The following is a 24,078-nucleotide window of genomic DNA, read 5'->3' on the forward strand; positions in this document are numbered from 1 at the left end:
TCCTCCTTGCCAAAGGGTGCGGGGGAGAGGGGGAAATGCATGAGCCGTAAGACTACTTCCTGATGGTGCATGTAACACTAAACCATGGTTTGGCTTTACGCGTCTACGTAGCCATTGTTCAGCTCATTCTGAACAAGACACAATTAAGGTGAAAAGCAGCGACTGTACATAAAAATAGATCCTCTGAGGGCTTGTTTACATGGGTAGGAGTACTAGGCAAGTTTTCTTTTTTTAACTGCCTCGCTGCAAGCCAAAGAAACAACCCACGGGCTCAGCATATCAAGGCAAATGCATCTCCAATTTCTGGCGGCAGAAAGCTAGCGCCTTCTTACATCAGCCTGTTCTGAATAGGGGAGACAAATTTCGATACTGAGCGATTAAGAGGAGAGCTTCCTTTCTGCTTGCCAGTCAATCAGGAAATATTAGTTGGGGTGTTCCTGGAAGCATGGAGTGCTGTTTGCTGCAAGGCAAGGCAAGATGATGATGATGATGATGATGATTCTGGTGACCTCGAGGCTTGTGGCACTCTGTTCCCTGCTTAATCAACACAATCCTGGCACATGGCTAGGGTGGCGAGAGTCGCCTGTCAGGTGTGGGAACATGCCAGGGGGGTGAAAAGGTGCTTCCCCCGCCCTCTTGTGCACACATTGGGTGGCAACAGTTTGCACAGTGACTAAGCACGAGGTGAGGAGCAATTTGAAGAGGGTGTTTCTGATTTAACCCTGCTCGCTTTTGCTCCACGGTGCAGGATGAGCTTTTATGTGTGTGTGAATAATGCTGCTTTGTTTCCTTTGGTTTCTGGTGTGTGTGTGTGTGTGTGTGTGTGTGTGTGTGTGTGTTACAATTGCAGGCTGCTTGGAGGCATGGTACGCAGCAAGCAAATAATAAAACTACAGCAGCAACAACAATAATAAAAACCCTCTGGCTTGACCCTTCTGGTCCTGAAACCTAAGGCAGTTACGATCTGGCTCCAATCCAGCAGAGGGCATGGTGTTTAGTAGGAGTGGCAAACATACGGCTCTTCATAGAATGACAAAATCCCACCGATTGCTGACTTTGCAAATGGGGAGGAGCACGGAGATTGAATCTGACCCCCCCAGCCCAGCTCCGTTTTAGGATTCATAAGATTCCAGCTCTTTAATGAAGTGCTTCAGGTTAAACCTTTTCAGGTTGCGTCCTGCGGCGACCCGGAAGTACCAGAAAGGGTTACTTCCAGGTTTCGCCGCTTGCGCATGTGCAGACGCTCAAAATGACATCAAGTGCATGTGCAGAAGCGGTGACACGCGCATGTGCAGACGCGGGTTGCGTTCTGCTCAGGTTGTGAACGGGGCTCCGGAAAGGATCCCGTTTACAACCAGAGGTACCACTGTACAGAGTCAGACCATTGTTCTACCTAGTTTAGGATTGAGTTTCCCAAACTTGGGTCTCCAGCTGTTTTTTTTGGACTACAACGCCCATCATCCCTTGCTAGTAGGACCAGTGCTCAGGGATGATGGGAACTGTAGTCCAAAAACAACTGGAGAGCCAAGTTTGGGAAACTCTGCTCTACACTGGTTGGCAGGGACCCCCCTGAACTTTGAGACAGGGGCCGCTGCCAGGAGATGTCGGGGTTTGGACATGCGGCCATCTGCATGTATATGAGATGCTCTCCCACTGAGTTTCAGCCCTTTACCGACCTGGGGGTTTGCATGTTCCAGTCTGCCAGCCGAAACATGCAAATTTTGCACACATGCTTCCTAATCCAATTGAGGATTTTGCATGCTGCCTCTAGCCGGGCTGGAAAGTTTCTACCTGTATCACATGGGCTTAGTTCAAACAAGTCTTTGTATTGTGCCTTCTGTCTGCTGCTGCCCTAGTGGCCTTGAGCTGAAGGCCTGCTTTTTCTTCCTTTTCAGCGGATAAAGAAGCCAAAGCGTAGCTTGACAATGTTGGTTTAGACTTGTGTGTGCTTTGAATTTTGTCACCTCGCTCGAAGTGATTCGCTTGGGCTTGAATTAGAGCTCTTGTAATTGTAATACAGTGGTACCTCGGGTTACAGACGCTTCAGGTTACAGACTCCGCTAACCCAGAAATAGTACCTCGGGTTAAGAACTTTGCTTCAGGATGAGAACAGAAATGGTGCAGAGGCGGCGCGGCAGCAGTGGGAGGCCCCATTAGCTAAAGTGGTATCTCCGGATAAGAACAGTTTCAGATTAAGAATGGACCTCCATAACGAATTATGTTCTTAACCCAAGGTACCACTGTACTTTGCAAGGAGGAGAGTTTTTCACACTTCGTAAGCAGAGGCGTTTCTCGACAGCTGCTGGCCTGTAGATTTGTAGAGGCCTTTTGTGTACACCAAAGAACTCCCCCATGGTGCCGAAGGAAAATCTAACCTCTGTGTTTCCTCAACCAGTGTTTGAAATTAGCCAAGCGCCGGGTGCGTTTCCCACCAAGTAAAGATGTCTGGGTGCCAAGCTGGTGCCTGTCATCACCATCTAGAGGTACATGCCTGGGGATCATTGGATGGGGACTGTTTTCACACACTGTAGAATTCCATCAGCAGTATTTTATCTGCCCAATTAAATTGAATTTTTGGACCAAATTGCTTTTTCTGTGCAGCCTGAGCTGCTACAGAAAAAGAGGTCAGAATAGGCCAATATAGTATGTGACCTTTCTTCTTTAAGTTCTTGACGTTCTTCGCCTGAGGCGCAGGTCAATTCTGTGTCGAGGGCAGCTGTCTACCGGCTCCATCTGGTACGCAGGCTGAGACCCTACCTGCCCGTGGACTGTCTCGCCAGAGTGGTGCACGCTCTGGTTGTCTCCTGTTTGGACTACTGCAATGCGCTCTACGTGGGGCTACCTTTGAAGGTGACCCGGAAACTACAACTAATCCAGAATGCAGCAGCTAGATTAGTGACTGGGAGTGGCCACTGAAACCATATAACACCAGTCCTGAAAGACCTACATTGGCTCCCAGTATGTTTCCAAGCACAATTCAAAGTGTTGGTGCTGACCTTCAAAGCCCTAAACGACCTCAGCCCAATATACCTGAAGGAGCATCTCCACCCCCATCATTCAGCCCGGACACTGAGGTCCATCTTCAAGGGCCTTCTGGAGGTTCCCTTACTGCGAGATGTGAGGTTACAGGGTACCAAGCAGAGGGCCTTCTCGGTGGTGGTGCCCGCCCTGTGGAACACCCTCCCACCAGATGTCAAGGAAATAAACAACTATCTGACTTTTAGAAGACATCTGAAGGCAGCCCTGTTTGGGGAAGTTTTTAAGGTTTGAAGTTTTATTCTGTTTTTAGTGTTCCGTTGGGAGCCTCCTAGAGTGGCTGGGGAAACACAGCCAGATGGGCGTTGTATAAATAACAAAATTCTTACTAATATTATTAACTGAGAATCAAATCACAATCAGTCCATTGTTTAAAAAATAGGACCCCTAATGGCAACTGGACATTTCGTTTTGGTGGCTGTAACCTTGGTTTAAGGAACCATTCGGCACTTAGCTTATATTTCTGAGTTTCTAGCCCTACTTAAGCCTATAAATGATGTGCTTTGGGTCTGCTCCATTCCTTTCTGAGCCAGTAAATAGTGTGTATCTGCAGTTGTCTGCCTCTTGCTCTTCTCTGGACCTTTGGTGCTAGGCTAATGCTGTAACAAATGCCTGACAGATACCATCAGAGCACCTACGGGTCTAGATACCTGATCCATGCATGACCTAGTAATATATACAGTTGTTGAAGACAGCTTGACACAGCACTTTATCCGCCGCCGCCGTGTTAAAATAGCATTCTCGAAAAATCGTAGGCACCCTGCCTAAAGCCTTCTTAACAGAGAGGAGAAAAAGAGAGGCAATTCGCCTGCCTCGGGTATATTTGTTTTCCTTTTCTCCCATTAGAGGTTCAGTTGCCGGCTCTCACTCACCCTTCTGCTTCCGGGTTGTCACTTTCCACTAGCAACCGTCACTTATCGTCTGCCCGAGTTCTGAGATTTGGCAACCTGTAGCTGTTCAAATCCATTACTTCAGTTGTGGAACCAAAAGGGAAGCGAGCTAGAAAACAGAAGTAATTAGGATGCTAACAAAACACTATGCTTGAGACTGCAGCAAGGAGGGAAATTTCCCCCCGTTTCATGGTATAGTACTTACTTTATAATTTTATTTATAAGAGTGTTTCAAAACTGCTGCCTCGTGTTTTTTAAAAAATGCCTATATTAAGGAACGCAAGGGATTATCTTCGACAGAAAAATGCTTTGTAGGATAATATAATCCAGCAAATTGGAAGTTTTTGTTTTGCATGTGTTTAAAGCTGTTGAGAAGTCTTGGGAATGTTTAGTAGAAAAGAATGTGTGAAGTGCTGTGTTGAGGGAGTCATGTGTGCTAATATTTTTCAGCCAGCATTAAAAACGAAAACAAAGAAAGCCTGTTAGTGTATTATTGGGGGGTGCAGGATTTGGTTGGTCTGGTTTTTGAGTATTTTCATGATAAAGAGGAAGTAAACAGCAAGTTCATAAGACATGACTTCAGTGTGTTACTTTGAAGAGTTATGAGCCTTTTTTCAAAATTGGAAACTTGTATTGCCACCTAAAAATGAGGTTGTATTTTGGGGGGGAAATGCAACTCAGCGTGGAAGATGGAAAATGCATTTGTGCAAATTCACCCTTAGGGCTTTTTTCTCTGAATATTTTTTCTGTCTTCTTCTTCTTCTTCTTCTTCTTCTTCTTCTTCTTCTTCTTCTTCTTCTTCTTCGTCTTTGTTTTCTTCTTCGTCGTCTTCGTCTTCTTCGTCTTCATCATCATCATCCCACATTTTTCCCAGGTGGCTTATACATAAAATACACAGATAAAATAGAAAACACTACACCCAATACAGTCCTCTTCTGCATTGCTTTGCCATTTTGGCTGCACTAGAATTCACTCTTGAGAACGAGTTTGCGGCGTATGATTTTGCCTCTGGTGCTCATAAAAAACTGGAAGCCTTTAATGTTCAGAGAGAAAGACTGAGAGCTTTGTAGATCAAAGGACATACCAGCAGTCCTGGAACGGGCCAAATTTAGTCACCTCGCAGAAACATTTCTTGCATTAGAGCTGGGCTGGGGAATCTTTTTCTGTCTGAAGGCTGTGTTCCTCTCTGTGCAATCTTTCAAGGGCCGCATGCCAGCGGTGGGTGGGGCCAGAGACAAAACTGGGCAGAGCAATGGATGTAAACACTACCTTTCATAGAATCGTAGCGTTGGAAGGGGCCACAAGGGTCATCCAGCCCAGCCCCCTTCATTCAGGGATCTTTCGCCCATCGTGGGTCTCGAACCCACAGCCCTGCAATTAAGAATCTCACGCTGTACCAACTGAGCTGTTTCTCACCTTTGTACAGTAAGGCTGGTTTCTGCAGACACTCACACTGTCTCGCCTCCCTCCAGACAAGCGAGAGGGACCACTGAAGCCCAAGGACACATTGCAGTTAGGGGCAAGAAACAGGGCTGGTGAGGAGCGTGGTCTGGGGAGAGTTTTGGGGGCCAGATTTGCGGGGTCTGAAGGGCCGCATTTGGGCCCTGGGCCTGCGGCTCCCCACCTATGTATTAAAGTGAGGGTCAGGACCATTCATTTTCCACTGGTTCCCAGAATTAAATGAGCATCATTTTAATTCTGCATGTGTTCTTTTTTTGAGCTGCACAGCCCATTAAGGATCTGAAACAGACATGCATTCTTCTATTGTTCCCCTTCGGAGGCCATCTAGTATTGAATGGGGCTGGGCGATACCTCGTTTTCAGCATCATGATATATCACCAGCTAAGCATCATGGTATATCATGATGTCTGAAATGAGGATGGAGCTTTGTAGAGGCATCCACTGGCTTCACAGTTTTCCCCGCATCGTGATTTTTGCCTAGCACACACCCGCTCACATCATGATTCACAATGTATTTCCAGGTCAAAAATGGTCAAACCGACCGGCTCTAATGTATAGAATAAGAGAACAAGAAGAACATTCGTTTAAGGAAGATTGGAAAATGTTTATTGATTATAGGAGGGAAAATTGTGTACCTTTGAAAACAGCTTTAAGATAAATTCAACAGTGTAAATAAGTTTTGATGGAAGTGACAATAGAATACTGCATGGTTTAATTTACAGTCATACCTCATGTTGCGTTAGGTTCATGTTGCGTCTTTTTGGCTTGCGAACGTGGCAAACCTGGAAGTGTACACTTCTGGGTTCCACCGTGTGCGCAGAAGTGTTCTGCATGTTTCGTGCATGCGCTCTATTGCGCTTTGCGCTTGCGCAGAAGCGCTGCTGTAGTTGCGGACTTTTCGGGGTGCGAATGGCACCCCGGAACAGATCGTGTCCGCAACTAGAGGTACCACTGTGTATAAAATATGCTGGGATTTATGCTATGCAAAACGAACCATGGAAAGCGAAGAAGTCATTAATATTTTAAGGTTGTCTAAATGGATAGTCTAAATTGTAAAACATTTTTTTAAAAAAATAAAAGAGAGAGAGGGGGAGTCAAACCGATATCACCATATATGGACTGGTTTTGGATGATATATTGTTATATTGCTATATTGCCCAGCCCTAGTACTGAAGATGCTGTGTTAGTGGTTGCAAAATTAGCACCACAAGGGGAAATGTGGAGGGTTGTTCCGATATCCTCTTCCTTTTACACCTCTCCCACCTTGAGTCAGAGTGGGCTGACTGCTCTTCCCACCTACTTCAGCCGCAAAAATAGACTGAAAGCTTTGCCATCAGTGCCACCCAGGTGCCAGAAACCTGCAAGCCAAAACCTCTGTTGGGGGCTGCCTTGCAGAAATCCACTTGGTGGTTCTGCAGAAAGCATGCGCTTAGAACGGAAGCTCCATAAAACGTGGGTCTCTTCTGATGCTGCTGTTTTAAGAGAAGCTAGCTGTATGCCTCCAACTAAGTCATTGTGAAGCAGGAAAAGCTCTCCTGATTCTGCCCTTAATAAACCATTTTTAAAAACCCAGGAATCTTGAAAGGAGATGTTTCACTGGGATGAATAATTGCAACTGTCAAGTGGTGTTGTTAGCAATAGTAAAATGTGAGTTAGGGCGCTCTGCACCCTTTCAAACAGTTCTCTGTTAAAATAAACAAAATCTCCTGTTGCATTGAGAAGAACAATGCAATTAGCTGCTTGTTGAAACATCCAGCGCAAAACACTCCCATGTGGATTTCTGAGCATCACAGGCCTGCCTTTATTTTGCACGAGAGAAAGGATGCAATGCTAACAAGGCCTTGCTGTCGTGTTCACCGGTCACTTTTCCCAGTTACAGTGAGCTTTTCTGATGACTGAGCTATAAAAACTGGTCCCAGCCCCCTTGCAGACGTTGTTTCTCGCGTACTCAAGCCCAGATTGATAAATTTTTCACTCCTCTTTGGGAACAGCACGTCTTGGGTTTTTCCAGAGGTTAGCCAGTCACCGCGAACTCTGTTAAACCCTTAACAGATGAGGGATTTGTGCGACATCTCTAGTGTATAAAAGATGCCAGACTTGCTGAAGTTCCGGGATAGATCTGTCATCATTCCTGTAATAGCCCATGAGTAAAATAGTATCAGAGAAACACCTTGTGAGTAAAATAAAAAATAAAAGTGATGCTTGGTGGTTTGTAAGCATGGGAATTTGAATAGCTTTTATCAGCTCCGTCCGAATTCTATCATGACACCTTATTTGTGGCATGACCAGTTTGGTTTTTATGACTGTGATCAGGAGGGGTCCTGTAATCCTGTATAATTTTGCAAATTAATGGCAAAAGCCAATTAGCCTTCCTCCAGACTTTTAGAAGACATCTGAAGGCAGCCCTGTTTAGAGAAGCTTTTAATGTTTGATGTATTATAGTATTTTAATATTTTTTTGGAAGCCGCCCAGAGTGGCTGGGGAAGTCCAGCCAGATGGGCGGGGTATAAATAATAAATTATTATTATTATTATTATTATTATTATTATTATTATTATTATTATTATTATTATATTGTATTCAAATTGGCACCCCTGGTAGTGTGGGCAGGGCCCCACCCTAAATCAAGTAACTGATTCTGTCTGATCTGCAGTAATGTGTAAAAATCGATACAAAATAATTGGCAAAAATGAATAAATAAGTAAGTAAATCAAGTGACTAAATAAAAAAGTAGAAATAATCGGAATACATTCATTATTATTATTCATTCCTCAACATTTCTCAGTACTGGAGAGAGTAAGGCAGCGCTTGCCTGTGTGTAGCTACTTCATATAAATGCACGTAGTTTGGGAATGTGGTCTGTAGATTGCTGCATCGTTCACCAAGGGAACAGTGCTAAATTTGGGGAGCCAGCTTAATTTAAGGGCAGATGGGGCTCGTCAACCTGGGAAGGTAGCCCATCAAGCTGAAGAAAAGCTCTGCTCCTAAACCTCTGCTGTCTTGCAGGGCATCTTCAGGAGAAGAAGAGGCTAAGGAGGACACCAGGTACCCCCAACCTGCGGCCCTCCAGATGTTTTGGCCTACAACTCCCATGATCCCTAGCTAACAGGACCAGTGGGCAGGGATGATGGGAACTGTAGTCCAAAACATCTGGAGGGCCAAAGGTTGGGGACGCCTGGAGTAAACCCTACACAAATCCAGAGTGGAGTCCCTAAGTGTGAGGAGCAGTTGCGTAACAGCCCTCAGCAACTCAGCATTTTGGCTAGTCTACTTTATTTACATATAAACACACACGGAGCACTGTAACATGGCTCCCTCTGTCTCTAGTATCAGGCAGCAAAGAGAAAAAAGAATAAAGGACAATCGTCCCACTTCACGGAACACAGTAACACAAATATCCTGTCTCCGTCGCATCCCACTCTGTGGAGTCAAAACATATATTGTCATGTGATAGACAACAACCCCATGACTGCAATCATGGAGCAGGAATTCTAACACTAAGATGGTTGCATGGTGCCCTGTATGGCTCCTTCGACAACTCCTGCAACCAAGCTGGTGCCAAACGTATCACTCTGCTTTCCTTTGGACCCCATGAATAAGCTCAGTTTGTGTGCTTTATTTTACAGTTTGGCATTTCTTCTAAACTAGAGAGCTTGTTTCCATTGGCAGGGGAAAGAGAGCTAAACCGCCCCAGAGAACCTGTCGATCGTAAGTATCTCACGGTCAGGAGGGGGCCAAATATTCACATATCTCTAGATATTAGAGATTAGCTAATATCTAATGACATCCCCAGAGACAAGAAAAATGTATTCCTCTATGCAACAGCAGCAGCCAGGATATTGATTGCAATGAATTGGAAAGGGGAGAAAATCCCATCAGTATTAGAATGGCAAAATAAACCCTGTGAGTTTGTAGAAATGGCAAAATTGACAGCAATTATTAGAGGCCACTCAATCAGAGAATAATTAAAGAGTGGAATGGAGTGAAAGAATACATAAAAAATATGGTTCCGGAATCAAAATATGAATAAATAATGTGCAAAACATGCAGGGCTAAGTAAGAAAATAACAACAGAATTAATTGAACGATTATTAAACTATAACAACACAAGATGGAAGAAGTAAAAAATTGGGATCACACATGGGTGAAGGCGAGTGGAGGGTATATTGGAATTTATAATATCACTTATAATATACATTTTCTAATCGTGTTATATTTATATACAGCAAAGGGAAGTTTAGAGGAATTAGGTATATTTTAATTCAGGTAATTTATGTAATAGGTTTATGTTAGAAAACGAATATGGATTCTGAATTGATTGTTTGTAATTCTCTTTGGTTTAGGAATAATAAAGAAATTTGGAAAAAAATAATAATCCACATACCTCAGCACCTTGCATTTTCTTATGTGTTTGAGCCTTCCCGTGAAAGAGGGAAATTGGCAATTCGTCTTGCCCTTTGTCCCTGCCCCCAAACTCCACATGGTATATGCAAGATTGCCACCCAGGCAGCCCTCCCGTAGCTACAAAACCCAGTTCAAACTCCATTTCAGGTCTTGGCTTTCAGGAGACTGTGGTTAATGTTGGCACTGATGAGTTGGCAACTGCGGTTGAGGGAGGAGAATGGCAGTTAGCGGGGAGTCTGCCCATATAAACATTTTAGTGCTTTTCCACCTGTCCATCTGCATGCGAGCAGAATGACATGGGAAAGGCTCTGCGTCGGGAGCCTTGGATCGTCCTTGCTGTTTTTTGTGTGTGGTGGTCGTAATCTGTGTTATTCCTGGAGTGTGAAGAGGCAACCTGCCAAAAAAAGCCGCCTCTTTAAGTGGGATTGCCATTTGCATATGTTATAAGTGTAGCAGCTGGGACAGGTTGCTGAAGAAATTTGTACTCTGACCTTCGGTGTGAAGATTGTAGGACAAGGGACATGGGTGTCTCCTGAGAGGTAGGGAAAGGCCACATTTTTCTGTGTCATTTAGGAGAGTCTGATCTGTTAGGGGGTCTTCGGTTAGCTCCGATTTGATCTTCTTGGAGAAATTCCCCAGTGCTGAAAGTGCAGTTCTCGTCGCCATCTTTCTAGAGGACATTCTCAGTGGCTGCACTTTCATTGAGTTTCCTGCCTAAGAAGGCGTGCTAAGCAATCTCTAGCATTTGTGTGTTTTTTAAGATCTCTAAAGTGTAAATAATATCAACATGTTGTTGTTGTTGTTGTAAATAATATCAATAATAATATTACCAAAATGTTACCTTTTTATTACTAAAAAATCCAGCCATGTTAATATTAGTAAAACACTTTTCCTTTATGCTGATTTTTACTGTAGGTTATGTGTAGGTTACACACATGGTAAAGGATGCCTGACAGTTAAGTCCAGACCCCCTAGTCTGAGGTTGCAGCGCTCATCTCGCTTTACTGGCGAGGGAGCCGATGTTTGTCCGCAGACAGTTTTTCCGGGTCATGTGGCCAGCATAACTAAGCCGCTTCTGGCGAAACCAGAGCAGCGCACAGAAACACCGTTTACCTTCCCGCCGGAGTGGTACCTATTTATCTACTTGCACTTTGATGTGCTTTCGAACTGCTAGGTTTGCAGGAGCTGGGACCGAACAACGGGAACTCACTTCGTCGCGGGGATCCGAACCGCTGACCTTCCGATTGGCAAGCCCAAGGCTCAGTGGTTTACACCACAGTGCCACCTGCGACACACACACACACACACACACACACACACACAGAGTGGTACCTCGGGTTACAAACACCTCGGGTTACAGACTCCGCTAACCCGGAAGTAGTACCTTGGGTTAAGAACTTTACCTCAGAATGTGAACAGAAATCGCACGATGGTGGCAGCAGGAGGCCCCATTAGCGAAAGTGCGCTTCAGGTTAAGAACGGTTTCAGGTTAAGATACACACACACACACACACACACTTATTATGTGAACTGCCACAAGGTCTCCTTTTAAGCCAAAAGGAGGGGATGTATCATCCTACAAACAAATAAATAACATAACCTTCATAAATTTTCCATCCTCCTTCGGCATACAAATCTGATCTCCCCACCGCAACCCCTCAACCCTTGGTAAGCACGTTTTTTCAGTCCTGTCCAATTACATTTTATTTGTTCAAAATTCCCTTTGTTTCAGCTGACTCCTGGATGGCTTTGCTAACATCTACTGTGCCGCTCTCCAATGGATTGGTTAAACAGGCTAAGTGTCTCGAACAGACCAATCATAATGATACAGGCTGTGCTGACCTACATTAACTTTTTTGGCTCTCTAATGCTTGGCATCTCGCCATGCGGAGTCCTGTTAAACTCCCAGAGGATGCCTTGCTCTTTGCTTCATGGGAATTTTCACTTGAGGGCCGTAGAAAAGTTGGTGGTTCATTTGAGACCATTGTATTCCTCGGACCTAACGCAAAATTCAACCCAGTAATGCATCATGACACATCCTGAAACAGGAGCAGGAATGCTAAATAGGGAAGTTTTAGCAGGTTTAGGGAAGTTTTTAATGTTTGATGTTTGGTTGTGTTTTTAATGTTCTGTTGGAAGCTGCCCAGAGTGGCTGGGGAGGCCCGGCCAGATGGGCGGGGTATAAGTAATAAATTATGATTATTATAATTATTATAAATAAAACTGTTCCCTGTACAGTGGTTGGCATACTGGATTTTTCTTTGAGTATGCCCCAGTTCATCTCGAAGCATCACAATACAGTGGTGCCTCGCAAGACAAAATTAATTCATTCCGTGAATTTTTTCATCTAGCGAATTTTTCGTCTTGCGAAGCACGAAATCCCATAGGAATGCATTGAAAATCAATTAATGCGTTCCTATGGTCAAAAAAAGTCCAAACAAAGCCAAATTTGGTACAACAAGAGTTTATTAAGTGCTCTTTAAAGTCACACATACTGTAAAGAGCATTTCAAAATTCAAACCCATAATTTTTTTAAAAAACAGCAGAGTGGCCCAATGCTCACAGAAAATCATAAAAATGCAGGAAAAAAACACACAAGCTTCCAGATTCTTGCAAACCCCTCCCCAACACCAAGTCCTTGAATTGCAAACACCCCAACCCAAAATCCAACCCCCCCCCAAAAAGTTTTAAAAGCTTAACTTACCAAATGGCTGCAAAAGAAGTTTTGGAAAAGCTTCAAAAATCACCAAAGTCTTTAAAAACCTCAAAAAAGGCTACTATGTACACTGCGTTCTATGAGTTGCTCCTCGAAGTCAAGTCGCAACTGTATTAACGGTGTTAAGAAAAAGGAAACAAACTTGCAAGACGTTTTCGTCTTGCGAAGCAAGCCCATAGGGAAATTCGTCTTGCGAAGCAGTTCAAAAAACGGAAAACCCTTTCATCTAGCGAGTTTTCCGTCTTGCGAGGCATTCGTCTTGCGGGGCACCACTGTAGCAGCAGATTTCTGCCCCATATATGCTAAGCTTCTCTGTTGCTGTGCTGGCTGTCCTGCCTGTCCATTCACCCCCTTCTCATTGCAAGGTTAATTTTTTGATATAGATATAAATTTTATTTTTGCGTTTCTATTTTACATAAACAAAGGAATTAAAAACAGAAACATATACAGTCGTACCTTGGATCTCAAACGCCTTGGCTCCCAAACAAATTGGCTCCCGAATGATCGAAAGCCGGAAGTGAGTGTTCCGGTTTTCGAATTATTTTTGGAAGCCGAATGTCCAGCGTGCTGGAAACTCCTGCAGCCAATCAGAAGCTGTGCTTTGGTTTCCGAACGTTTTGGGTCAAATGGACTTCCAGAATGGATTCTGTTCGACTTTCAAGGTACGACTAGAACCCCTTCTGACTCCCCTCCCAACTTCTCATTGTAAGGCTAAGAACCTACATGATGGAAGGTCAAGCTAATGGACTTTGCAGAAATAGCAAAATTAACGGCAAAGCTCAGAGACTATGATAATGAGAAATTTTAAAAAGAGTGGGAATCGTTTATTGTTTATGTGCAAAAATACTGTAAACTGTTTGGATGAAAATATAAAGTTATAATAAGTTGAGATATAGAATTAAGATAAAAAGAAAGAGGGTAAGGATTTGCTGAATTAACCATGTGAACGGGAATACAAAAAAGGGAGGTGTGAGGAGGTCGGGGAAATAAGTAAACGAAATTTAAGATATGAAAAGATTGATTGGTTTTTAACTATTTTCTATTTATTTTTTCTGTACTTTGTATTTTTTTTAAAAGATTTTTATTAAGGTTTTACAAAAAGAAGAAAGTTACAGAGTAAAAAAAAAGAAAGGAAAAAAAAGAAAGGAAAAATACAAAAAGTACAAAAATACATAGAAAAAAGTTACTCTGTAACTTTCTTCTTTTTGTAAAACCTTAATAAAAATCTTTTTTTAAAAAATACAAAAAAATACTGTAAACTGTAATACTGTAAACACGTTGATACATTGGCAGGCTTTTAGGTATATACTTGCAACTAGTAGAAAATTAGATAAAATTAAGGGAAATAATGGAAAAAGCTTAAGAACGGATATGTGGAAGAAATTGGTTAATATAAGGTACCAGAAGTGGGTGTGGAGGGAAGTACAGGGATTTAAAGAAACTCAAAGAGAAGGTTTGTGAAAAGGTATTTGTTTTTATTTGTAAAGATGTAACTGTGAAAAACTAATAAAAATAAAAACTAATAAAAAAGAAAAAAAAGAACCGACACGGAACTGGAAATTAATTGCTCGTCACCATGAACAGGTTGACTATATTCACAGTTCCCTACCGTTGCAGTAAATCAGAGTTTAGCATTATGAGAATCATAACCATTGCTAGTGAAAACAAGCAAGCTTAATTATGGTTTCTATATGGATTCTTTTCATATACAAACCATTGTTTGTCTGCTGTTAGTCTAAAAAGGAAGCAAGTCCTTTTGGGAATTACAGGGACAGAACTAACCAAACTGTATAGAAATTTATTCACATATGCGACTACAGCGGCAAGAATGCTACTTGCCCAAAAATGGAAAGAAGTAGTAGTCACAGCAAAAGAAGAATGGATGCAAAAACTTATGGAAATGCAGAAATGGCAAAACTTACCAGAAACATAAGAAATCAAGATAACATTTTTTTAAATAAAAGAATGGAAATGGTTTATTGAATATTTACAAATAAACTGTAAACTGATATTGGCAGGATTATTGTAATAGCCTGCAGTTTTATAAGAGTATGTATTTAAAGTGAGGGACATAGGTGGCGCTGTGGTCTAAACCACAGAGCCTAGGGCTTGCCGATCTGAAGGTCAGCAGTTCAAATCCCCGCGGCGGGGTGAGCTCCCGTTGCTCGGTCCCAGCTCCTGCCAACCTAGCAGTTTGAAAGCACGTCCAAGTGCAAGTAGATAAATAGGTACCGCTCCAGCGGGAAGGTAAATGGCGTTTCCGTGCGCTGCTCTGGTTTCGTCATGCTGGCCACTTGACCCAGAAAAACTGTCTGTGAAAAAACACCGGCTCCCTTGGCCTATAGAGCGAGATGAGCACGCAACCCCAGAGTCGTCCGCAACTGGACCAAGCGGTCAGGGGTACCTTACCTTTACCTATATTTAAAGTAGATGGATAACTGAGCAAATTAAGTTAATTTGGATATGCAGAGATATTAAAAATAAATTTAAGGAACCGCAGAAAGAGGGGGAAGAGAGCCAAGTTTTGAAATGTTAAAATTATTGTAAAATTATTGAAATGTATAAAATTGAGAATCATAAATAAAATTATTGTTTTTTAAGTGCTTCTAAGCTCCTTTTCATTGTCATGCCAGATGAGGTGGGAAGGATAGGCTCATTTTTTTGGTTTCGTGCTAAATTATGGTTTGCCGGTGCATATACGAGAAATCATCTTATGTCCATTTACAAGTTCTGAATGTAAATGGCATTATCAAAAGTAGCAAATGCTTCGTTGATTACAGGCGAAGGCTCTGCCCACGAGTCGGACGGTGTGAGGTTTGATCAGTCAGCTCTACCAATTATACAATACTCTTGATGCAAAATACTATTTTGGAAAGAGCCTCTAAAGAGATTTGCCATAATTAACACGGGCTTAGGAAAGCTATTTCTGTCTTGTGTTTACACAGTGAAATAGTAGCATTGATCCGCGCAGCCAGCTGACGGCATTAAACTTGCCAGTGGCCTCATTATTTAACTTGGCCTCTGCAAGCATAGCATACCGGCTGTTCTGCTTTGGTGACTCTCAATTTAAGCTTATGGGTTCGACTCTCAATTAGTTTGTGGACGGCTAATTATCCTGTCATCTTTAATTCTGGTCAGAACATTGCACAGGTATGAAGTTTCTGCTCCAGCTTGTGTAGGACGCAATGTACAGCTATTTCATTTGTTGTTGTTTAGTCATTTAGTCGTGTCCGACTCTTCGTGACCCCATGAGGTGTTCCCAAAGTAAAGGAAGGATTGAACTCTGATTAATAAGAATACACACAGAGGCTTGAACCAGCAAGACTCTGGGAAGGGTGCGTATAATAATGTCTGCCTCTCTACCCCTCGGCCCAGGTCGTTTTATTCACAAAAGGACTTTTTACAGAGTGTTCATAAGAACCAATCAGATTTCTTCTGAGCATTTCAACAGACCCCATGTGGGGAGAAAGTTAAACTACCAAAACTAATTAAGCACGGGGTAAACAAAGAACAGAACTACAAAGGAGAGCATTTGGCAACCCAGGAGGTGATAAACAAGCAATATACATGATAAGGAGGATGGCCAGGAGGACAGCGATCATTATCACCTTCATGTGAGATCTGTTTCCTGGCCCTAAGATTAACATCCTAAGATTAACATAACAGAAAGCTACATCAAATAAACTGCCCACTGTCTTTGATGACCCAGGAGCCTGCCTGGTGAAGCAACTGGGCTGTGTACATGACTTGTCAGGCAAGAGAGATGGGCAGTAGAGGAAATGGCCAGAGATGCAGAGGGTTGTGGGATTTGATCAGAAATTATTGTCAATGTATCAAACCCAGTCAACACAATGCATTCTTTGTAGACAGTTACAGATAGGTAGCCGTGTTGGTCTGCCATAGTCAAAACAAAAAATTTTTTTCCTTCCAGTAGCACCTTAAAGACCAACTAAGTTAGTTCTTGGTATGAGCTTTCGTGTGCATCTGAAGAAGTGTGCATGCACACGAAAGCTCATACCAAGAACTAACTTAGTTGGTCTTTAAGGTGCTACTGGAAGGAATTTTTTTTTTGTTTTTTCTTTGTAGACACAATGGCTTGATGCATATTTTATAATTCCTCATAGTAATCCCACCTGACCCCACACTCTGGATATTTGCACTCCTACAACCCCATGGACCAGAGCACACAGTTGGGTCAAACTCATGTTGGTAGCTTCGAGAACACTGACCAACCATCTCGTCCTCTGTCGTCCCCTTCTCCTTGTGCCCTCAATCTTTCCCAGCATTAGGGTCTTTTCCAGGGAGTCTTCTCTTCTCATGAGGTGGCCAAAGTATTGGAGCCTCAGCTTCAGGATCTGTCCTTCCAGTGAGCACTCAGGGCTGATTTCTTTCAGAATGGATAGGTTTGAATGGATAAGCTCTCCTACGTCAGGCCAATTGCCCAACGCTCCATCATTCTGTTCCCGGTGAAGGGCAACGAGATGCCTACTGTCAGCTCACAAAGAAAGTATGGTGATAATGGTTCTGTTTGTCTCCAATGTCTGGTCTTCCAGGGAGGCCTTCCACAACCAACTTGGTCAGGAATAAAGGAAGCCATAGTCCAACAACATCTGGAAGGCATCTGGGTCGAGAAAGTTGATTTGCACAGTTCTGTGTTGATGTTGCTTGGGGGGGAAACAGATCATGCAAAGTGCTTCTGGTTGTCTTCTCTATCTGAAATGTAATACACTTCAGTACAGTGGTACCTCAGTTCTCAAATGCCTTGAACAACTTGGAACCCAAACATTGCAAACCTGGAAGTAAGTGTTCTGGTTTGTGAACTTTTTTCGGAAGCTGAACATGCTCCGTTTTGAGTGCCACACTTCTGTTTTGAGTGCTACGCTTCCGTTTTGAGTGTTACTCTGAGGTCTGTCTGTTTCTGCTATTTGTTTTGCATTTTTGCGGCTTTGTGTGTGTCTGTGGAACCCAGTTCAGCTACTGATTGATTGATTGTGTGACTTCAGTACATTGTTTATTGCTTTCATTTTATGGATTAGTGGTCTCATTACATAGTACAATTCATGTTAATTTGCTGTTTTAGGGGTTGTTTTTAAAAGCCTGGAGCAGATTAACCCATTTTGCATTACATTCTGTGGGAAAGTGCGCCTTGGTTTTGGAACGCTTTGGTTTTGGAATGGACTTCTGGAACTGTTTAAGTTTGAGAACCAAGGTACCATTGTACTAGTGTAAAAAGGTCAGAAAATTAAAGGAAGGAAGGGGCTTTTTACTGTTTTCTAAACACTTCTGACCTCACAGATTGCAAGAAGGGGAAGGCGCACGTTTGGAGGAGTTGAAACACTGAGTTTTACTCATCACAGATACATTAAGCGCAAAAGACAAGTGTTTCCTCTCTTCCCATCACAGCCATGTGGGTGCCTCTTTCTGAAATGTTGCCTTAAGTGTTTCAGAAAGAGCTCTGTATGTGTGCAACTGCTTAGCCCATGCTATGGTTTAAGGAAGAGCGAGCACATGAAATTCTGTGGGCGACCAAGGGGGTTGCTATTATTTTCAGTTTCAAGCATTACTCCAGATCCATCAGGGCAGAAAGTGGTGACCCGTTTGGAGAGAAGAGATTGTGGACACCCCTTGACATTCAGACTAAATCTTATCATTTGGAATATATAAGAATATTTAAGTATCGCAAATCTGCACGTTAGATGTCACACAAATCTAGCTTCCGTGTATGATCTTCTGAAATTCAGGAGCAACGATGCAACATTTAAAGTAAAATACAGTACCAATGCAAGAAGAACCGGGGTAAAAACCATATTTGTAGGATATGTTCCAGTGTTATAAAGTATCTGGAACTAGAATGGTGGAGGAAAAGCTATCAAAGGTGTGGAAAATCTCCAGTTATCAGAAACCCAACAAGAAGCTTGAAGAAGTTCAAGTATTCAGTAGAATATCTCCTTTCCAGATCTCGCTGAAGAATTGAGATATAATCACCTGAGACCTTTCTTCAGGTGTTTCCTCCATGAACAGTCTGGAGGGTAGCAACAAGAGAGCGATGCCTTTTCTGTGATGCCTTCTAGAATTTTCTCCCCAGGGAGACTTCATTACATATCTTTAGGCACCAGGCACAAATATTCCTCTTCTCCCAGTGCTTTGATTAATTAAACAATCTTTCAAACTGGGTGTGTGTATTGTTTTGGCTTCTTACTACGTTACACATTTTTGTGTTTTTATATTGTAAACCACCCTGTGGTTCTCAGATGAAGGGTAGTCTACAAATTTAATAAATAAAGTAGCTATAATAAACAAATTAGGTACACAGTATACGGTAGCATAAAAATCACCTGATGTTGCATCTTTCCTCTGGTGTTTTTTGTGAGGTTTTTTTAAGATCTTCCTCCACAGAACAATGAGGAAAGCTTTTGAGGCCAGCATGGTATCAGAATAATTACCTTAAAAACCAGAGTGTACAAACCCTTGGATGACTCAAAGTTATCTTCCATTCCCCGCCCCCCGCCCGCTGTTTCATTTCCCACCCACCTGCATTAGTTTGAGTGACTGTGCAAACAATTCTTAAAAGGTCATTAAAAATAAAATGAAGGCAAATGGACAAAAGAAGCCTTTCATAAACCTAGCGTGAGCACTGCACTATGTTAATCCGGTGGGCTAGACCTTTAAAAGCAATAATAGCTTGCATTATTAGTAAGCCAGTATTGTCAGAAGCATTTTCCTTCCTAGAAAAAAGCAAAAAGCAAAAACAAAAAATCCTGTGCGCACGGCTTTAGAGTGGCAAAGGCATTTACTGTAGAATGAGCTTTGCATTACCAATCGTATTCTTTGCTGGGTGCATGCAAGCTATCTATGAGATGTGAAGGAATATTCACTTCACAAGTATGACCCATATAATACTACAGTACTACCTTGGTTCTCAAACTTTTTTAAAAAATATAATTTTTATTATTTTCATTAATAAAACATAACAACATTACAATAATCAATCAAATGCATTTGCTCCACTGAGCTCATAACCTCCCTCCCTCCCTCCAACCGGTTTTCTGTTTCCTCATAAGTTATGCACGCCTTTCTAATGTCAGTTTCTGCCCTTTAATACATATCGAATCCTATTGTTTATGGTCAGATACTAATTATTACCCTACGTTGCAGGATTTATGTCAGTCCTGCTAGTGTCTTCAAGTTTTTACAATAATCTCTTAAATACTCAATAAATTTACTCCAATCTCTCTGGAATTTCTGATCGCCTTGGTTCTGAATCCTCACAGTCATTTTGGCCATTTCTGCATATTCCATCATCTTCATCTGCCACTCCTCAATTGTTGGTAATTCTTGTAATTTCCATCTTTGGGCTAAACCTTGTTTCTCAAATTTAATCCGTTCCAGAAGTCTGAATTTTACTATCCAACGAGCCCATTGATCCATAAAATGAAAGCAATAATCAATGTACTGTACTATAAAATAAATAAGACAATATTGCAGATGATAAAAATTTAAATTATTATTATTTCTTACCTGCACTGGTGATCCGTCATTGTTTAGATGGGGGGCTTTTATCCATTTCCGCAGTCACACAATCAATCAGTAGCTGAACTGGGTTGCACACAGCCACAAAAACAAAGTAACTGAAAAAGCCTCAAAAACAAATGCAGAATAAAGAGCAAAAACAAAAGCACCAACCTTAATCCGTTCCGGAAGTCTGTTTGACTTCCAAAATGTTCAAAAACTAAGGCGCAGCTTCTGATTGGTGCAGGCACCCTAGAAACAATAGCCAACAGTTGCATCGGACGTTCGGCTTCCAAAAAACATTTGAAAACCGGAACACTTACTTCCGGGTTTTTGCCATTTGGGAACCAAGGCGTTTGAGAACCAAGGTACCACTGTATTTGCTGCCACTGTCCAAGCCTATTCCTCTCCCTGAGTACACCTGGGGAACATGAACAACCCATTCAGCCTTTTAAGTTCCTAGGTCTGGTGCTTGATTTTAGTCTGGCTGTCAAGGACGCGGGTGGTGCTGTGGGTTAAACCACAGAGCCTAGGGCTTGCTGGTCAGAAGGTCAGCGGTTCGAATCCCCACGACGGAGTGAGCTCCTGTTGCTCGGTCCCTGCTCCTGCCAACCTAGCAGTTCGAAAGCACGTCAAAGTGCAAGTAGATAAATAGGTACCACTCCGGCGGGAAGGTAAACGGCATTTCCATGCGCTGCTCTGGTTCGCCAGAAGCGGCTTAGTCATGCTGGTCACATGACCCGGAAGCTGTATGCCGGCTCCCTCGGCCAATAAAGCGAGATGAGCGCCGCAACCCCAGAGTCGGCCACGACTGGACCTAATGGTCAGGGGTCCCTTTACCTTTACCTTTTTATCAAGGACAATCCCCTTATTTTATCTTTCCTCCCTTTTTTAACAGAGGAGGAGCTCAGGAAGTTGCGAGAAGAAACGAATGCTGAAACATTGAAACAAGAGCTGGAAAAAGAACGTCTACGAAGGATAGAACTGGAGCAAAAAGTCAATGAAATACTTAAAACCAGGTAAGGCAACCTGCAAGGTGCAGTACAGCTGTGTGTGTGTGTGTGTTGTGGGTTTTTTTTTAAAAAAGAGACCAGGCTGTTCTCTAGGTGATTTCGCCCTGGGAATGATGAATAATAAAACCTGAAATTTCTTCATTTTGGTACTCAGTGATTTTGAAGCAGTGACATTTCTAGAATCCATACAAGGCTGTATAGAAATCTGATCTCTTTCATTTTAAAAAAACATTTTCATGGTCATATTCAGCAGCTGAGATGCATTGTGTCATTTATTTCATGGTTGGGTCTCAAAGTGCTGCCCTTCTCTCCCATCTAAGTGGCATTTTTGCCCTTATTAGCGACATTTGGGTGACTTCGGACATCGTAGTGTCAGAAGCCACACAAACAGTTAACCAGACCGAATCCATCCTCATTGAAAGCCTGCTAACCGTTAATTAAGCAGCGACAATTGGCCTCAAATCTATTATTTGGTGGGCAGATCTTCTCTTCCCAGAGAGGTGAAGTCTATGGTGTTTTTGGGTGGTTTCATGTTTCCTCTATGTAGGAAAAGCAGAGACTAATGAATTGGTCTGCCTGTGAGACAACTTATATATTAAGCATTGCTGAATCCTATATTATGTGACAGGGAGAACAGGCTGCCCCAGTGGAAAGTAATTCTTTTCTTTGCGTTTTTCAAGAGCTCCTATCACGTCCATGTAAAGAAGACATACTAAACAAGCCCAATAGCATCAGTTTCATAGATTTATCTATAAGGATGCTCAGGGATTGTCTAGCGCTGGATATAGCATCTGCTGCAGGAGGCACGTTGCCAACGAAACAAATGTCTAAATGATTTGAAATGGTCTGATCAGCCATTTGTCTGATGCAAATTGCATTCTGTCACTTCTGCGTTTTACAAGTTGTGAGCTAGTTTTATCGCATAACCAAACGGTAATTACTGCTAGCAGTGCGTTCCTTTCAAACGGGAGCTACCATACTTTCCCGTCTATAAGATGACCCCATGTATAGGACGACCCCTGTTTCTGGGGACTCAAATTTAAGAAAATGGGCGGAGATAGCACAGAGTTGCAAAGGATTACCCAGAGTTGTTGAGTTTTTGGGGGTGATTGCCAAAAATCGCTCACCTGGTAAAGATAAAGGGACCCCTGACCATTAGGTCCATCGTGGCCGACTCTGGGGTTGTGATGCTCATCTCGCTTTATTGGCCGAGGGAGCCGGCATACAGCTTCCGGGTCATGTGGCCAGCATGACTAAGCCGCTTCTGGCGAACCAGAGCAGCGCACGGAAACACCGTTTACCTTCCCACCGGAGCGGTGCCTGTTTATCTACTTGCACTTTGACGTGCTTTCGAACTGCTAGGTTGGCAGGAGCAGGGACTGAGCAACGGGAGCTCACCCCGTCGCGGGGATTTGAACCACCGGCCTTCTGATCAGCAAGTCCTAGGCTCTGTGGTTTAGATCCGACTCCTGTCTGTCCCATTGCCGGCAGAAGCTGCAGATCGCCCGCCCAACTGCCGGAGCACCAGCCAATCAACACCACCCATTGAAGCAGCAACCAGTAGCATGCACAATAGCTGCTGACAGCCTCGGCAGCAACCAATCAAACGCCCACTCTATGCACTACCCATGTATAAGATGACCCTAACTCTTTAGCATGATTTTTACAGAAAAAAACACAGAAAAGTTTTGTATTTCTGCTGTAGCAGGCAAGGGGAATCTTTGGCCCTACAGATGTTGCTGAAATTCAGCCCCCACCAGACCCAGCAAGCATGGCCAATGGTTAGAGATGATGGGACTTGTAGTTTAGCCATATCCGGGGGTGGGGCAGGTCCCCCAGACCTGCTCTGTAGCCTCTGTTTTTTTGTGCCATGCATAAGCACTCTCCTTTGCTTTTATTTAAGATGGTTTGCAACCTTTTATGCATTTCTGTATTACCTGCACTTCATCGCAGAACAGTTTTGGAGTGGGTTACAACTAAAACTTTTTAGTAATGGTCTTACTATTTTGAAAAACAAGGCAGGCAAGTTGCAATACCAAGCAACTAAAAACATCAGTACTGGCACTGGATTTCACTCAAAGCCTGGGTGAATAACCAGGTCTTCTGCTGGCTTCTAAAACTTACTTAAAAGGGTAGGCACCAGCTATATGACGGAAGGAAGTTCCAAATTGGGGGTGCCACCACTGAGAAGGCTGTCACTAGCATGCCTCTGCTGAAGATAGTACAGTGGTACCTTGGGTTAAGAATTGAATTCGTTCTGGAGGTCCGTTCTTAACCTGAAACTGTTCTTAACCTGAGGTACCACTTTAGCTAATGGGGCCTCCCGCTGCTGCCGCATGATTTCTGTTCTCATCCTGAAGCAAAGTTCAGGTACGATTTCTGGGTTAGTGGAATCTGTAACCTGAAGCGTCTGTAACCTGAAGCCTATGTAACCCGAGGTACCACTGTACTTTTATTTTTGGCCAAAGCTGTTGAGCTTTTTTTTTTTTTTTTTTGGTGTTTTTTGGCAAAATCACAAACAAATTAGAGGTTTTTGCAGAAAATACTGCTTCCAACGGCAGTATTCCAGTATTTTGGACATTAGGCAACCCTCCTGAAGAGCCAACCTTGAGTGACTTGCTTTGGAAAGGCAATGTAGACATTTTACAAATGAGCTAGTGGTTGCTTTCCAGCTTCCTTTCCCTTATATATCATGATATAATCCGGAGAAGTGCTGTTGGTTGCCCCTTGTGTTACAATGGTACCTTGGGTTACAAACACCTTGGGTTACAAACAACTTGGGTTACAAACACTTCAAGTTACAGAAAGTTACAGGAAGTAGTACCTCGGGTTAAGAACTTTACCTCAGGATGAGAGCAGAAATCGCACAGTGGCGGCAGCGGAAGGCCCCATTAGCTAAAGTGGTGCTTCAGGTTAAGAACGGTTTCAGGTTAAGAATGGACCTCTGGAACGAATTAAGTTCGTAACCAGAGGTACCACTGTATAGGGACCCAACCAGCTTCAGCTGGAAAGTAAGCATTTAGTGTCACCAAAACTGTCCTGTGTAACC

At 42.9% G+C, this 24,078-nt stretch overlaps 1 protein-coding gene across 10 annotated transcripts in view; it reads left to right on the forward strand.

Moving 5' to 3' along the window:
* Window positions 1–24,078, forward strand: part of GRAMD4 (GRAM domain containing 4) — a 113,637-nt gene that overhangs the window by 46,393 nt on the left and 43,166 nt on the right. For all 10 annotated transcript variants that reach the window (XM_083575183.1, XM_083575184.1, XM_083575178.1 and 7 more), the window contains one exon: window positions 20,915–21,035. In XM_083575183.1, the coding sequence (XP_083431309.1) occupies window positions 20,915–21,035 (121 nt within the window). The remainder of the gene's footprint in view (window positions 1–20,914; window positions 21,036–24,078) is intronic.

Source organism: Podarcis filfolensis, assembly GCF_964270895.1.
Source record: "Podarcis filfolensis genome assembly, chromosome: 10".
NCBI lineage: Eukaryota > Metazoa > Chordata > Lepidosauria > Squamata > Lacertidae > Podarcis > Podarcis filfolensis.